At 41.6% G+C, this 17,353-nt stretch overlaps 2 protein-coding genes across 4 annotated transcripts in view; one reads left to right on the forward strand and one right to left on the reverse strand.

Moving 5' to 3' along the window:
- Positions 1-3,113: 3,113 nt before the first annotated feature.
- The window catches only part of LOC144650597 (1,4-alpha-glucan-branching enzyme-like), a 27,024-nt gene continuing 12,784 nt past the window's right edge, over positions 3,114-17,353 (reverse strand). For all 3 annotated transcript variants that reach the window (XM_078510306.1, XM_078510307.1, XM_078510308.1), the window contains 9 exons: positions 16,557-16,909; positions 15,411-15,620; positions 9,489-9,732; positions 7,863-7,961; positions 7,269-7,504; positions 6,514-6,745; positions 5,327-5,457; positions 4,385-4,502; positions 3,114-3,773 (listed from right to left, as the gene is read on the reverse strand). In XM_078510306.1, coding sequence (XP_078366432.1) covers positions 3,729-3,773; positions 4,385-4,502; positions 5,327-5,457; positions 6,514-6,745; positions 7,269-7,504; positions 7,863-7,961; positions 9,489-9,732; positions 15,411-15,620; positions 16,557-16,909 — 1,668 coding nt within the window. In that variant the 3' untranslated portion in view covers positions 3,114-3,728. The remainder of the gene's footprint in view (positions 3,774-4,384; positions 4,503-5,326; positions 5,458-6,513; positions 6,746-7,268; positions 7,505-7,862; positions 7,962-9,488; positions 9,733-15,410; positions 15,621-16,556; positions 16,910-17,353) is intronic.
- On the forward strand, positions 11,274-13,082 carry LOC144648839 (adenosine receptor A2a-like). The gene has a single exon (XM_078508289.1). The coding sequence runs from the start codon at positions 11,315-11,317 to the stop codon at positions 12,230-12,232; it is 918 nt and encodes a 305-aa protein (XP_078364415.1). The 5' UTR covers positions 11,274-11,314; the 3' UTR covers positions 12,233-13,082.

Genomic DNA, 17,353 nt, shown 5'->3' on the forward strand with positions numbered 1-17,353 from the left:
TACTTAGGAAGCTTAAAAATAACGGTCCAAATTTATCAACAATTGCTATATCCGAGCACTGAAACTGAAGAACACCCTTGGCGAGACCAATAATCCGAAATTTGCACCCCTAAGTGAAACGACGAGCATCCCCGCCCCTTTCGTATGCGATTCCCCCCCCCCCCCACCCCTCCGGTGGGCGGGGTGGGGGACCAAGACGAGAAGTTCGACCAAGCCAACAAGTCCCTGAATAACGCCTCATGGAAATTAGAGGCCAGATTACTTTTTCATCCCAGAATGGCCATGTTCTACAACAATGGAAATTTACCCTTAACACTTCTGTTAACCTTTACGGAAAGAAATTAACCGTAAGTCGTAAAACGGTTCAAATATTAACCTAGACTTGCTCCAAGTCGACCTCGTATAAATGGATGAGATGCTACCACCCCATTGAGACCCTCAAAGTTAAGAGTGGATCCTCTTATAACCGATAGTCGCGTCAAGAGAACGTGTCCTCCATACTCGGTCAATCTTTGGCTTCAAGATGCGTGTCGTTTGTTCATCTTAGTTTACTACCGAAAAATGATTTATGAGTAGGTAAATTTATTTTGGGTTTTCACGAGCGTTTTTAACCAGTTTATCACGGATTTCGGCCTTCAAAATAAGCAGATTACACGTTATACTGAAATGGCAATTCAAGGATTACAACCAGAGTTTAGCTGTTTTCATGCGTTACGAGTGTTTTTTCTATTATTATTGTTACTTTGCTCAAATCATGCGTCATGCATGAGCCTTTTACCACTCTGTTTACATTGACATGTGATCATGCGCACACCCTACTCCCTCCCTCCCTCCCTCCCTCCCTTCATGTAGATACAGTTAAGTACAAGTAAGATTTAGAGTTGCAAGGTCCGGATTTTAAAAAGGAACTTTAAAATAAACTTTCATAATCGGTAACAAAGATAACAATCCATACAAAATGCAGAAAAAGCAAATGTTCCGAAATGTGCCTGTTTGTGACTTTTTCGCGTGTCGTGTGAGAAGCGAGCTATGTCAAACTGATCATACTTTTTTAAATTGTGATTTACATCCCTAAAAGTAGTGCATCGTGAGTCTCAAGTCTTGACGACATAAAATATCCTTTTTGTATCACATCTTGTCTGTGAGAGAGGAGTAAGCGAGCCGACCGCGAGACAGAATTTCAGTAAGTCGCGATTCCACAGCTTCAGCGACCCATCTCTAGAATCTGTTGGCTTATTAGAGAGGCCTGAACAGAAAAGGGGAATTTGGATTCGGGGGGCAAATGTTCATTGGGAAAATGGGGGTTGGGGCACCGGGACTGGAAAGGGTAGGGGTAAGAGCTCGGGGCGGAACAATAGCGCTGCGATTGGGATTTGGGGAAAAATTAGGGAAGGGAAATGGGAATTAATTTTTTCCCCTCCCCCTCTTCAGTACACTCTTATTGCCAACAGACTCTAGGGATGGGTGGGGGAGGAGTACCACCCCCATCGTCACTTTCTTCGTCGTCTTCATCCCCAGTCTCTTCTTCGTCAGTAGATGCCCTACCAGTCTCTTCCTGGATGTCCCATGAAACTCGCCGTACCTCCTCAGCAGCACGCATGCGTCGAAATCCTAGCTCCGGAGTTCGTGCTGCTCTTTCTAAAGTGCGATCCACATTGGCTATCAGCTTGTTGATTTCCATGTTATTAACGGCCATATCAAGACGTATCTTGAGACGTATCTCCTCGAGATCGTCGTCGCATTTGGGTTCTTCAAGTGGAGAGGGAGACGACAAGGACGCGTTTGATTCGCTACCGGTGATAGGCCTTTTTATGCCTTCTTCCGGAAAAGTTTCCATTGAAGAATTCTCGCTCGTCACGAATGGCTGCACAACGATAATCCTCGCATTTGACGCGCCGGGTTCGATCCCAGGACTTTCTGGTTTTTCTTGAATCGGAAGGGCACGGCCAATGACTGCTAAATCCTCAATTGATTGACGTCCTTCACTCAAGCACTCGCTCTTTGTACCAACAGTACCGGCTTCATTGGATGACTTTACTGAAGTGATGGAGAGTTTGTCGTCTCTCGGTGTTTGCAATGGAGAGTTTTTCCGAGAAGCCTTGGCGTTCTTTCTTCTTGTTAGTTTGAATCTTCGCTTTCCTTTGGCATTCTTCTCTCGTCCTGACGAGGATGCGCTATCGTCGCTTTCCGTACAACCTGAAAAACAGACTCCCATTTTTGAGCTTCTTAACAGCTGACAACAACTTTGTAAAGAAATACGATGAATGATTTTATTACATCACAAATGTAATCAAATAGACGTCGACATTAGAATACGCTGTGTGAATGCGCGCGCTTTAATTTTCGAACTACAAACACTAGTAATAAAATTCGAAAATCTACTTTACAAAACAGCTTACAAAGCATTCCGTTTTCCTTTTAAAGTCCTGGTCAAACGGTAGTGCAAGTAGACGCAAGTTTTCAACTTGCGTTCACTTGCGTCTCCGTTTCGCCAGGACTTGCGTGCACTTGCGTTGACTTGCGATAGCTTGCGTTCACTTTGGTCCAGATCAAATTTGCACTCAAGTCAACGCAAGTTTTTTCACCGTTTGGCCACCCATCGCAAGTCTTGCATTTTTCTTCAAATAGTGATTTGCAGCTCGCGTAGCAGCATTGAAATGACTTTTTGACAACTTGCGTGCACTTGCGAGTAAACTTGGGAGTCCGTTTGGCCAGCCAACGCAAGTCCCCTTGTCCCCAGTCGTCCCCGGCGAATTTGGATGTGACGTCACCCGCTAAGCTTGTCGGGAAAGTTCGCGAAAGTTCGCGCTCGGTTCCAGTCCTCTTCTGCTCTCTCGCATAGCGCGGTATGGCCTGGGGACGAGGCTGGGTCAACGCAAGTCTTGCTGTTTACTACAAGTACTGAATTGCAACGCGCGCAGTAGCATTGAAATGGCTTTTTGATCAATTAAATTGCGTGCACTTGCGAGTCCGTTTGGCCAGCCAATGCAAGTCTGTACGCAAGTTCAACTTGCGATTGCTTGCGTTCACTTGCATTGCCGTTTGGCCAGGGCCTAAGTGTTCTGGTTTTTACTGATAGCACACAACATATACAGAAGACCGTGACTTCAACATAACGACCCAAATAATTTTTATTTCCTATCACTTGTTTCTTTATAAAATTATAAATCTAGCCAAGTGCCCATTACACGTGATAAAACTAATCAAATAATAAAATCTACTGATTTAACATATCAACTCAATCTTTCACACAAATATGGCCATTCGCGAAACGGCGAACATCTTTTTTTAAAATCTTCACATTTAAGTGTTCACTTCGTTTTTTACAACAAAATGATAACATCAAAAGAAAACAGTGACAATTATGTGATTTTTATTGAAATTCGGAGGTGAACGAAAATTTGGTAAATGATACCGTTTTTGAATCAGAAATTAAATTGACAATCTGAATCGTGTAGATATAGGGAAACAGATCACGGCCTTATACTATCAGCTTGGAAAAAATGATCGGAAATAACAAATTACTAAAAAATAAAAATCAAGTTTATATCAAGGTAGAATAATAGATTGGTATATGTTCATCTTTCGGAAGAAATTCTAAACATCACATTATCTTATAACACTCTGAGTGATCTAATATTGAGTTACATCTAGAATGGATATTGATTCAAAGTGAAAATGAAGAATTCACACGCGCTGGAGAAATTGAGTCCAAGGCGACATTAGTGTCAAGCTGGTGCTAAAACCAGAGCGGTACGACTGGGAATATAGACCTGCAAGATATGAATAAAAAAGGAAATTAGGAAAAGCGAAGCACGTCTGCAATTTTTCTATTTACTAAAGGACGCAAAGATTTATAAAGGGATCGTTTCGTTGAGTAAGCGCTGGGGTAGCCTGCGGGGAAGTTGACCGCGGTCAAACGACAGAAATATGCCAAAAAAAAGTACTTCAGAGATAAGGTTTTAATTTTCACAATTCAAAGTTCGATACATTACCGGTATCCTGACGATTTACTAAGTTTTTTGGAGCTTTACTAAAAAAAGTTCTACGTGTTTGAAAATAGCGATATGCGGACTTGTCGACGCCATTTGTCAAAGCACTTTGGTTCGGATGCGGAATAGAACATTTAAAGAGGAAAAAAAAAAACATTTACCTGGGGAAATGGGAAAATGCTTACACTCAGCAACTATTTTATCTATCCTTGCTCATACTAACACTTCAATATGAACGAAATTCGCCGAAATAGAAAGAATAGCTGCCTGAGACGTTTGACCGCGGTGAACCTTAGGGAAAGCTGGGAAGGGAGACTGGGTAATACGCCGCTTTTATAATACACCACCGCGTTCAGTTTTCCCGCCTTTTTTAGCGTATAAGCCAAACTTACCAAAACAGAGAAAGGTCTGTCATGCCATGGTTGACTGTCTACCAAGTATTCACAGTTTGGATCCAGGCGCTTGTGCCCGCAGAACTCAGCGGCATCTGTCTCCAAAGCTAGTTTGTATCTTGTGTCGTTAAGAAGTTATAAACTGTCAACGAATAAATCCTTTACGCATTGCATTGTCTTTCTTGACTGTTCTTCATGTAAAGCGTCATTGAAGCGTACTTAAATAAGGGGCTTTGTTACGGATTTTAACAGATTTTTGAACAGCCAAAATTTATATTTGTGTCGTAGGAAACCTGAAAATAACAGTCCATTGTTATTAACAATTACTAAATCGGAGCACTAAAAACTGTTAACAAGCGTCTTTGGCTGCGGATGGCTCGGATGGACATGGTTTACAACTTCAAAAATTAAGGCTAAACGTTTCAAGTTGTTTCCGCGCGTCTTCAAAAAATCAATGTTTATAGCCGAAGTTGGATTTCTATCTGCAAATTCAGGTTATATCTTACTTTAGATGTTCAAACTGAAGATGATGTTCTTCATGGGTTAAGTTGCCTACCACCTATTTCAGAACAGTATAGTACAAACATCTGTGAAATCCCCGTAACGTAACTCCTTTTACTTGGCAATAAGCTCTGGGATTTGGCTTTTTTGTTGGGTTTATCTTCAGGGGTGGGGTGGGGGTAATTATCGCGGGGTGGGGGTCCTAATACCCGAAGGAATTTGGAAAGGGCGTTGCGTCCCAACAATTTTAGGTGGACAGAAGAAATGGGAGAAACAGGAGGGAAAACTACGGAAAGGGGCGGAAAGCGGGAGAAAAAAGGTATGGGAAGCGGGAGGAACAGACCCCCCCCCCCCTCCCACACACACACACACACACACACCCCAATACGACAAATTCAAACTTTTCATTTTGTTACACATTCTCAGCTTTATCAAGGATACTTTCCAGCCGTGGTGGCACCGATCCTGTAGTCAGCAAAACTCTTGGTCGCGTGAAAGTTGAACACCCACAACAACGAACCTCTTTCAAATACAATGACTTTGTCATCTTCATGGTGACAGCTTACGTAAGCCTGAAACAAAACAACAGCGTTAAGCTCTGGCCAAACGGTAACGCAAGCGTACGCAAGTAGTCGCAAGTTGAACTTGCGAACAGACTTGCGTTTGCTGGCCAAACGGACACGCAAGTTGCCAAAAAAGCTATTTCAATGCTACTGCGCGCGCTGCAATTCAGTACTTGTAGTAAACAGTAAACTTGCGTTTGGTGGCCAAACGGTGAGAAACTTGCTTTGACTTGCGTGCAAATTTGATCTTGACCAAAGTGAACGCAAGTCAACGCAAGCGCACGCAAGTCCTGGCCAAATGGAGACGCAAGTAGACGCAAGTTTTCAACTTGCGGCCACTTCGTCTTGCGTCGTTTGTCCCGGAACTGCAAACTGAGATCACATTTTATACCATGCCATAGAAAATACAGCCAATCAGAATACAGGAAAGCCGTTGTATATTCGACGGTATTCAACCCAACCTTCCCATCGTGCGCTGCGATCTTATTCTCGATGAAATTTAGTAAGCGTATTTTCTATGGCATGGTATAAAATAGTTACACAACACTTTCTCGTGGTATACTATGGAATATCCCACTTGTCACTTGTATTTTCTTGGTATACACACTCGCCTAAAGGCTCGTGTGTATACCGAGAAAATACAAGTGACTCGTGGGATATTCCATAGCATACCACTCGAAAGCGTTGCATAACTAGTATATAGTAAATGGTTTGAACCAAGGAGTATCAGTAGGTCGTAAAGTGTGATCGTCCGGGTGAAAGTAGTTCTGAGAAGAACTGTTGTTGGTGACTGACGTTTCGACAACCTGAGCGGAAGTCACTCAGTCAGTCACTTGTCCCTGAAGATGACTTCCGCTCAGGTTGTCGAAACGTCAGTCAACTTCTCAGAACTACTCTCACCCCGACGATCACACTATACGACCTCCTGAGATCATATTCACATGCACAAAAGCTACCGACCATTATACAACCATTCCCATTGTAAATTTCAGTGCTATTGTAAATTCCAGTTTCCCATTTGAGCTAGGAAGCCATTAAATGCAATTAATGACAGCTGTCACTCACCTGGGGCGACTCCAACCAATGGTATTTCTCCTCAAGGTGCATCATTGCCCGGTCAAACTCGTTTAGATACCTGTATCTTAGCAACGGGTCGTCAACAAGATTCCACTGCCTCCGAGCATAGTGATAACTGATGTTGTTTCCTTCTCGTGGGAAGTCCAGCCATTCTGGATGTCCAAATTCATTTCCAATGAAGTTCAGGTAGCCTTCCCCTCCAAGACCACATGTTATTAGCCTGAAAAGCAACGAAATAATAACGAAATAATATTGAGCTAACTGCACGCGCGTGGACTGCAACCCGATTTTTACCATTTTTACTTTTGTACTGCATCTCCAAATGAACGGCACGCAAAGCATACAGAAGGGATTGCGTTTCACACGGGTTCTTCAATAATTTTCAAGAAATTTGTCAAAAATTAACGGTAAAAAAGGAAATGAGAACTTCTGTGTTGAATGTTTGTTCAACAAAAGTTGCGTTATCTTGTAGCGTGACATCCGATATACGATACAAGGTCAAACGATGATTTGAAATTAGTAACAACGGCCTTTTGTTTTAAACAAATCTAATATAACTCATCAATACGCGGCGATTTCTTGTCGAGTTAACCTTGATTTCTGATCACGTAACGTTTCTTTTCATCAGTCGATTTCGTGCAACAGACTAAAATATCCCGTCCACTTGCCCGATAACATTACGCAATGACGTCATCGCTTAAAAATCTACTGAATGTCGTTTATTATGCACACACATGCCCCACCTGATCATCTTATGAAGCGCTAATCCTCTCTCAATAATACTGGTCAGCGGAGTCGTGTCTGACATAAACCAGTACATCTCCTTGTCCATTAACCAGAATGCAATGGTCTTGTCGCCGACAAGGGCCTGGTCATGAGATTCTGCATACGCAATGGTTTTCTCATTGTGGCGGCGGTTAATGAGGGTCCAAACAATGTCCCACATGCGCCAGTCCTCGTCTTTGACCTCTTTTAAAACCTTGAAAAATGGAAAGAATGACGTGATGCACGACGTAGTTCTACAGTGATCCTTGAATTGTCTCTGATTGGCTTTTAATTGCGCTGTTAATTGCGTTAACAGCCTCTATTTTTCAACGCAAAAGAACGCACGCGATAGAAAACAGCGAGCGAAGCGTGCGCGAGTGCAAAAGCACGAGGGGGGTGGGGGCGGGGAGCAAGCGAAGCGATCTCGAAAGATCTCGCTACCGCCCCCACCCCCGCGTGTCTCCCATTTTTGCGCTCGCGTCCAGTTTAGTCGCCGTTCTTTCCCCGCGTTCAACAATCAAAGAGAAAATTACGAAAAAATAGAGGGATATGAACAGTCTCAAGGAGTATACCTTGATCCAGCGATCGGGTATAGCCATTCCAAGACGATAGTCAAAGCCTATTCCTCCTTCACTGATTGGACGACACAAGCCCGGCATTCCTGATACTTCCTGTCATTAGACACAAAGAACAAAATTAAAATCAAACTGATTAAATTTTGATAAAAAAAAAATTGGTTTGTATCTAATCTTAAAATCGGTTTATAAAGTTGGTAAAAAACGTATAAAACTGAATTTTCGGTAACTCTCTGTTACCTTCATCAGAGTTAAAATAGGTTCAGTTTTTGCATAATAAGTTTTTATACGCCGCTGGTCTCTAGGGATGTTCTCAATGTTAAATAAACTTGCACAATGCACATGCTCATTCACACAGTTCATGTCCTGGATAGAATGTAGCGCTTCTAGGAATAGGCGTTGTTGCCTATTGTTCAGTGCATTTCTTTCTAAAATTTCTGCGTAACCCGGATGAAGGTCATGTCATGAATGTCATTTACAATCGGGGAAAAAAAGGTCATTAACCAACACGTGACAAACTGGAGTTTTCGCGTGATAATCTCTTTCTCTCGCTTTTTTACTGGCCGATTCTTGCTTAGCCTTCTACGCAGGCGTTTTCTGGGCTTGTTATGCGTTCCTCCACCACGGACGTTCGTGGGGGAGTAACGCGTGACCAGCCCCAAGGTACGTCTACTGTATGTAGGAGGAGGGTCTGGCGGTTTACGGTCAAGAAATTATGGCAGTTTCGGTCTTTAGGAGAAAACAAAAGCAATTTGCGGGGGTATGCGGACTGTACGACCCCCTATAAAAGACCCTCTTGGAGGCTACTTCTTGCTCGATGAGCTAAGTGGGAAGAGCGACTGCTCAACGTCTATCTAGAATACATCTAAAAAAGTGCAGAGATCAGCCATTAGATTGTCAAGCACAGAAACTGCAAAGTTCATTTGACTGTAATCCCAGATTATCTTAATCCTTAAAATTCTTCTTTAATATCTATAGGAGCCGAGTTGTTCGAAGCCGATTAACACTAACCTAGGATTAAAAGTTGATCGAGGGTTCAATTTCTCTTGTATAAAAGTTATTGGTTATGTTTGCGGAGTTTGAGATTAGTCGACGCCAAAACTGGAAGACACAAAATGTAAACACAAAAACCTCACGGATACGTTGAAAAACTGAAATCAAAATTCCCGCTAATGGATTAGCAGTATTCCTAAGTTATTGATTTTTCTGAGTATTGCTACTCTCTCCTGGATGAGATGCCAGTTCATCGCAGGGTTACCCCCTAGCAGTAAATTCATCGGTACCCATTTATACACCTGGGTGGAGAGAGGCACTGTGAGAATAAAGTGTCTTGCCCAAGAACACAACGCAGCGCCCCGGCCAGGACTCGAACCCGGGCCGTTCGACTTGGAGTCGAGCGCGCTAACCATTAGGCCACCGCGTCTCCCACTGACATAGTAATGAGAAAACATTAATTGATCAACCGGGGTTGAGCCAAAGTGTTATTTCTGCCTGAGAATAGATGCCAAAGAACTATGCAACAAAGCCGCCTTTAGGCAGGCGCTTTTTTACTCAAGCTAGTGGTATTGATTGACAGTCCATTTTTCTTTCACTGAATAAACCTGAGATAGAAGTAATATTTACCTCAGCAATAGTGATAACATCAGGATTAACAGTATGTAGCATTTCATTGGCTAACATGAGGTAGATAAGTGACTCCGTATCTACTCCAAGACCAAAATAATCCGGATAGTCTCCACCGAAGCCGTGTCCCAGTCCGTGATCATGGTATAACATTGATGTCACACCATCAAATCGGAAGCCATCAAATTGATAATACTCCAGGTACCAACGGAGATTGGACAGTAAGAATCGTAGAACTTCCCACCTGAAAAGCGAATAGAGCAGTTTTCAACTGGATGTCGTAAAACCAAAATAAGTAATCACTCTAGCTAATCGTACATGTAGCCGGCACGAAGTGCGGGAAAACGTGCGCGAGCGAGTCACGATTGGTTTTGGTTTTACTTCTAATTGGCTGAGAAAGTGATGCGAGAGTTTTAAACCAATCAATAAGCGTAGTAATGCAAATCCAATGAAAACGCGAATTACTTTCGACCCTCAAGTGAGGTTGATTTGTTTGTTTTTTTGAAGGGGGAAAGTAAATACCTAGGACCTAGAAAGGAAAATTTAACCATGGATATTGCCTCAATCATACTTTTTTTTTCTGGCTACAGCCTAGTCCAGTCCCTGAACTCTCTCTTCCGCGCGCCCTTTATAGTGGTTGAACCCACGCGCGCGAAGAGAGAGTCCAGGTAAATGCATGCGCATGCCCAGAACGAACCAATCAGAAACGAGGAGCGTGGCGTTACGCGTGCGCAAGGTTAAAAATGCTCGCTCAAATGACGAATTCAACTACACGACCAGGCGCGCGAATAATTGCAAGAAAAAAACTGTGCACAATCGCATCCAAAAACAAAGCAACAAACAGCTACAAAATAATAGGAATAGTTGACGGATAGCGGTTTGTGTTTTGGCCGTTAGCTTTTGGTAGAGACTGACTTGAAAGCTAGGCTTTTTAAAGTTATTCCGTTGATCCTGCTTTAGTACACGGTAGCGTAGTTGAAAGCGTCATCTGTGCGCGCGCGTTTTTAAAAGGGCTACCAAATATGGTTTTCTCCCCAATTTTGGGGGAAAACTGACGCATGCGCATGCAAGTTATCCTGGATTCTCTCTTCGCGCGCCTGGGTTCAGCCCCTATAAAAGGGCGCGCGGAAGAGAGAGTTCAGGGACTGGACTAGCTTCAGCCATGTTAGGACGCAGAACTTAACGCTCCTTAAAATTGCCACAACTGAAACTTTTAACTTCATGGAGGGATTTTAGCTCGGTCACATGTCGTTTTTGACAGGTCAAAATATTGAAAGTAGTAATTTTAAACTAGCACTCGTTTTTGCTGTTTGTTGAATTGCGTTCAAACGTGTAGTATGACAAGACCTACTTTTTATTCACTGATTTGGCTGCAAATGTCTTGAATAAATGGTTTCTTAGCATCCTTGTAAGATGTGATAGCGACAAGTCAAGTAACTGAGGCAAAATTTGAGCATCTTCTACGTTGTTTTCCGTCTCTCATACCCTAAAATCAAACGCCTGTTTTCCAATGTTCTTCTCCGGGGTTCTTACATAAATGCTAAAAAATATCATGGTCACTCGTGCTGTCAAAGGGAGACAGTCAGCTGGCATGCAAACTGAATATTGCATCGGTGGACATTGTAGGTTTATTTAAGGTTTATTTAAAATTATAAATACGGTTCCCACTAAAAACTGACTTCAAAGATCATTTCACACAGCTGTCAGCTGTATCTACTTTGAAAACAAGCCGTCAAACGCTACCTCGCTGCTTGGGAAATCCCATCAAGAACAGCAATAATAACTCAGCCAAAACGTATTCTGAGTTCGTTTCTTCATTCGTTAAAATGGTGGCGGAAAATTGGTTCAATTTTATCGGCTGGTTCCTTTCAGTCGTAACAGCAACTGGAAACGGCTTTGTAGTCTTCCTTGTCGCCAAAACCCGCCAACTACATTCCTCGGCCAACTGGTTCGTCCTTTCCTTAGCAGTGGCCGACTTTGGAGTCGGTGTCGCCGTTTTCCCATCAAGTTATTTTTGCAGTTTGTCAATGGCGTGCAACCTTAGGGTGTACGTGGCTTGCTACTGGTTCTTCCTCCACTGTTCAGTCACAAATCTTTGCCTCTTGACTTGGGATCGTTACATCGCCATCGTTTACCCATTCAGATACAACACCTCCGTGACTAAGAGACGCCCTGAAATGGTTATCTTGACAGCAAGGTTGATTCCCTTCGCAATCTCGCTGACACTTTTGGTGGGAATGTACGCCACAAACTCCATCACTGCGCAGACTGCATTTCGATTAATCGGCGTCTCAGCCTTCGACATAATATCTTGCGTGTTGCTCTTCTATGCTGTTGTTCGTATCCTAGTTGTTGCACGCGCGCAGTCGCGCCAAGAAGCGACAACTGAACTGCAGCTTCAGCCAAGCCACTCGTCCATGGAGGCAGTAACTCAGCTGGCAACTTCCCGTGGACGTAGAAGGCAAACCACAGCTCGTTTCATAATTGCTATTATCGTGCTTTTCTTGGGATGCTACATTGTGGTAAATTCTTTAGTTTTGTGTCATATTTTTCCTTGCCAAGTGTCTGATATTGCTGGCCAGGTCGTCACTTGTCTTTTGGTTCTGAACTCTGCAGTAAATCCTTTGGTTTACGCGTTGTTAAAGACAGACATTAAGAAGGAAATGAAGAAGCTTATTTTCAGGGGAAACAACAATCGAGAAAGATCAACAACGACCGTTAGTTTGACCACTGAATGCCAGTAAAATAAGAAAACTAACCACTGGACAGGACAAACAGATGGAAATAACTGAACAAGCTCAGTTATCTGCAGAGAAAAACCAAGCGAAGTTTCCCGACGTAGTCTCTAAAATGGTGACATTTGTTTCATTTTTTTACTCTAGAAAATAATCTTTTCAGTTTATCTCGTGAACAAGACAAAGGTCTGCTACATAACCTATCTAAATTATTGTTCTTGAAAATGATTTACATTTACTGATTGAGGTATCGACTTCACCACATTTTTTTAGAAGCAAGAACAGGTTGCTTCGCCGCTCTTTGTCAACGCAAAAAACCCCTCTGGCACCCAGGGTAGAACAGGTATCTAAAACAAACCGGTAAAACTGTAGCTGTGTCGTTTAACGACAGAAGACGACACTTCGAGTCAACAAAAGGATGACTCATCTAAAGCCGTATTTAATGTAAATTTGCAGAAACCCAAAGCGGCGCATGTATATTCATTGCATCAGATGTTCGAGATTTTAAAGGCCACGTTTTTAAAGGGACACTGTCACCAGTTTCACTTCAAAAACTCAAGAACCTAAAGACAAATGAAAACTACGAATAGTGGTCTAATTTGGTTAAAAATCACTATGCAAGTGTACTGAAGCCATAAACAAGTGATATTATTGTGATGTCATCAGGAACTTTAGATCTCAACTTCAAAAAGTCAGGCTGATTTTCTCAAGTTTTGTCCTTGTGGACTGGAAAAACACCAAAAAATTATTATGACTCCCTTCTTCCTTCAACAACAATTTACTTTATATCTCCATCTTGATGTACTAGGTGCATTTCATGTACAAGAAGACCTATTCGCCAATTTTAGTACTTTTTTTTACCGAAAAGCATTACAATCTCCGTGACAGTGTCCCTTAAAGACATTTTATTACGTGATTTTTAGACTTGTCATTTAATTTTAACCTCATTTAATAAGATGTATCTTTTCCTATCCTTGGACGCTTTGTCAACATATCACAACAGTGTGAAACCAAGCAATGCAATCAAATTTCCCCCTTTAGCGATAATTACAATTAAATCAAATTCTGATGATCCGAATTTGTTATTTAATAAATATACATATATTATCTTATAAGGTGAAAACTAAATTTAATATTAAAAGTAATCATGGTTTTCATGGTGATTAATAATAAAAGGTGGAATTTAATTTGCTTTGCACAAAAGAAGAGTTTCGTGGCTGGTCTGACACGCATGTTTCGTCTCCGCCAAGAGACTCATCAGAGACCTTTCGGTGAAGCTAACTCGTCGAACATCGCGTTCGAAGTCCCGCTGGCGTCGAAATGATGGTGCAATCTGGCCTTACATCGCGTAAGCATTCCCAATTGCGTAACGTGTAAATTGTTAATGAATACTTTCGTGGCTGGTCACAAAAGAAGAGGTATTATTATTTCCACCGTGGGTATTAGATGTTCCTCCTCCGAGATTATCATCTGTTTTTTGTTGAGTTTATCATGTGGTTAGCTTTTTCGCCCGTAGTGATCACCAAATTTTAATTCGCTATTTGGTCTAGATAGCAGCAGGTAAGTTGTTAGCCTGCGTAGCTTGCAGGCTAACAAGTTATAATTTTAAGAAAAACGACAAAATGTTTGAGTTTTAAAGACAAGTTTCGACGGATCTTTTGTCATCTTCAGTTGAAGAACATCTAGTTGTAAACAAAGTTGAGTAAATAGAATAAATAGAAATGCTTATTGTGGAGGCAGCGTGGCCGAGTGGTTAGAGCGCCGGACTTGAAATCTGAAGGTCCCGGGTTCAAGTCCCGTTCTGACCACTATCTGGCTTTGTTCTCGGTTGCCCCGAGTTCAAATCCTCGGTCATGCTTGTAAATAGCCAACTGGTCTGCCTCCTGCCAGTTGGGATTTTTAACCATGTTATGTTTATTTCATATACTATATTTGTTCAGTATTTGTTTCATAAACACGGCCCCACAAGCTTCTAGCTTTAAACACAAACCGTGTATAAATAAAGTTGCTTTACCTTTACCTTTTTACCTTTGCTATGAGCCACTGAACTCGAAAAATGAATCATAATCCGAAAATTAAGTTGGTGAATTAATCTTGTTGAGGAAGGCATACGTCACAGAGTAGTTAACATTCGGGTCCTCAAAGAAATGAAAAAAAAAATCTAGGAAAAATAACTAAATTAAAAAGGGAGACTTAATACTAATTGGTTCTTTGGGTGGAAGGTAAACGATAACGATGGACACCAACAAAGTATGCCACATGACCTTGCCCCCTACCCCTCCCCTCTGAAAATCCCATGAGGAAATAGAACATTTCTTAACTTCTGTCACTTCTTAGCTAGTGGATAACTTACTCTATCCAGTATTGAGACATAGTGGCCTAATGGTTACCGCAAAAAAATGCTCGGGGTAGTACTGGCGATGGACTAGCATCCCATCCAGGTCCGAGTTCGTGAAAAGTTACGCCCCGTCTTCGAGGAAAGTAGATCTTTCTGCCGGGGCAAGCAACTTTTTATTCTCACTTGCCTGATGGGCAAGGGCCTAGGCAGATAGTCTTCCGATTAAAGTATAAAAATTTTGCTTTGCAAGCATGCAACTGTCCAGGGCTAACAAAATTTGCAAAATGATTGTTCAAAGCGCAAGCTGGTACAGTAAACACCCGCATGTAAGAACCTAGTGGTTTAAGAACCTGCTGGCAGAAATTTGCCATTTTAATACCCCAAAATATAAGAACCTGTATAGCCAAGCAAATTTCAGCAGGTTCTTATATGTGGGTTATAGAAAATTTTTATGAACATTTTTAACAGAACATCCCAAACTGTATTTACAAATAAAGAAAAGACAGATTCACATAGACTGTAATTGTCTTCTTCGGACCTTGCATGAGGCTTGAAGCAATACAGTTATGAATAAATGCTGCATAATGAAGGACCAAACCCATTTTTTTTCTTCTCGTACAATCAAAAACTATGGCTCCTCCTTAGAAATTAAGAACCTTATTAAGAACCTACTTAGCCTAAATTACCAATAACTACCCCAAATACAAGAACCTATTTTGCCAAACTTAGAAAGTTGTAGGTTTTTACACGCGGGTGTTTACTGTATTCAAGGTTTTTTAGCCCTGCGAGGGGAGTAGCAATACTCCTACATAACGCATGCTTTGGAAACCAGAGTTGTTGTGTACTCACTTGGTATAATCGAACAGTCGGCTGTCCCAGAGGTCATGAAATCCACGTCCACTGCCATGGAAATAACAGCTCTGTGATCCATCAAATTCATTCAGACCATCCATGACATTTTTGGCTGCATGACTGTGTACCACATCCAGTAAGACTAAAATCCCATTGCCATGAGCCACGTCTATCAGTTCTTTCAACTCGTCGGGTGTGCCATAGCGACTAAAATGAAATGAGGAACATTTCACAAAATTATGGTTACTGGGTATATGCATACTGTAAAATTCTGGCTATAAGCCCTGGGCTTATACAACTTCGTAAGGGGTTTTGGGTGGGCTCATAAGCGGAGGGGCTTATATCCAGGATGGTTTATTAGCAGAATAAAAAAAATGTTTCGAAACAAGCCACAGCAGTATTGATTGTTAAGTTAAAAAGTCATAATAAAGCAACATTTAGTCCTGTTAACTACTGACATACAACAAAGGGGGGACTTTTAACCGGATGTATTTTTTTGTTCCCAGGTAGATGGGCCTATAACCAGGAGGGCTTATAAGCAGTGGGGCTTATAACCGGAATTTTACGGTATAACATGTACTGTACTCTGTTTGGACATAGTTAGTATGGTTTGGATGGCTACGATTAAAGTTTTAAACAGGACTGTGCAGTCTGAGGACATAAATGTCACTCTTTGTGTATTTTTATCATTTCTGCAAGAAGTTTTACATTCAACCCCTTAAAAAGTCAAACTGTTAATTAGTGCCTTAAACTTGTTGCAATCTTCAGTAATTCCTTGCATCCCAAGGACCCAATCTTGAGGTTTCATACAATGCATACATGTAAAAACTATGTGTATGAACACATAACATTAGTTTCATTAATGAAATATAGTTGTAACAGCAAGGCCCCATATAATATGAAGCAAAATTTTATTTTTGTGCTTTGGGTGGACTAGCATGTATGGTTCTAATGTTCGCTTCTAGTCGTTCCTCACTGTGTCTTTTTTTCTTATATTTATGTTTTTTTTTCTTTTTATTGTTTGTATGTCTCTTAAGTTTATATATTGTGCAGTGAAAATGGATTAAATTAAATTAAATTTGAAGTAAATAAAACATGTTTAAAGTGTCTGATGAAGTTTGAAAGAATGAAGGCACTCCTCACCTAGAGGCAGCAAAGAAGTTTGTAACTTGATAACCAAAGCAGGCATAATAAGCATGTTCCATGACAGCCATTAGTTGAAGACAGTTGTATCCTAACTTCTTGATCCTTGGAATGACGTTGTAAGCAAAATGCTTATAACTAGCAACTTTAGGTTCAGCAGAGGCTATGCCAACATGACACTCATAAATTCGCAAGCCTGAGGTTTTCTTGGGTCTGCTGTGTTGCCACTGGTAAGGCTGTGGTGGGTCCCAGTGAACTCCTTCATACAGAATATCGTTGTCAGGGCAGACGGCATAACGAATCCATGGAGAAATACGATCCACTAAATCACCATTTTCAAGCTGTATCGAGACCTATAAAGAATCCACATACAATTGTTGGATCTGCTTACTGCCTAATTTTATAATAGCATTTGGAGGTAAGGTAAGGTAAAGTCTGTGTCCGAGCCTAAGTGGCCCATACAGCCGGAGCTTATCCCGGTTTCTGTAGCATTAAGCGACTAGGAGTATTGCTACTCCCCCCTGGATGGGATGCTAGTCTCAATAACACGAACTTCTCGCTAACTCGAACCTTTTCTGATTCCCCTCCAGGTCCTTTTTTTACTAAATTTTACCCTTGATAACTCGAACCCCCGATATCTCGAACCTTTTTCGATTTCCCTTGAAGGTTCGAGTTATCGGGATTGAACTGTAGTCAAATCTGGCTGAAATTTCACATGAAGACAAAGACTTAGGTAAACTTTTAGAGCTGCCAAAGCCAGAAAAGCCAGCTGGGCTCGTGAGTGAGCAGGCCTAGTG

Source organism: Oculina patagonica, chromosome 4 (assembly GCF_052425735.1).
Source record: "Oculina patagonica isolate OP01 chromosome 4, crgOcupat, whole genome shotgun sequence".
In the NCBI taxonomy this organism is placed as follows: domain Eukaryota; kingdom Metazoa; phylum Cnidaria; class Anthozoa; order Scleractinia; family Oculinidae; genus Oculina; species Oculina patagonica.

Bases quoted from the DNA above. Each gene is read 5' to 3' on its own strand.
- LOC144648839 (XM_078508289.1), top strand. From the start codon at position 11,315: ATGGTGGCGGAAAATTGGTTCAATTTTATCGGCTGGTTCCTTTCAGTC.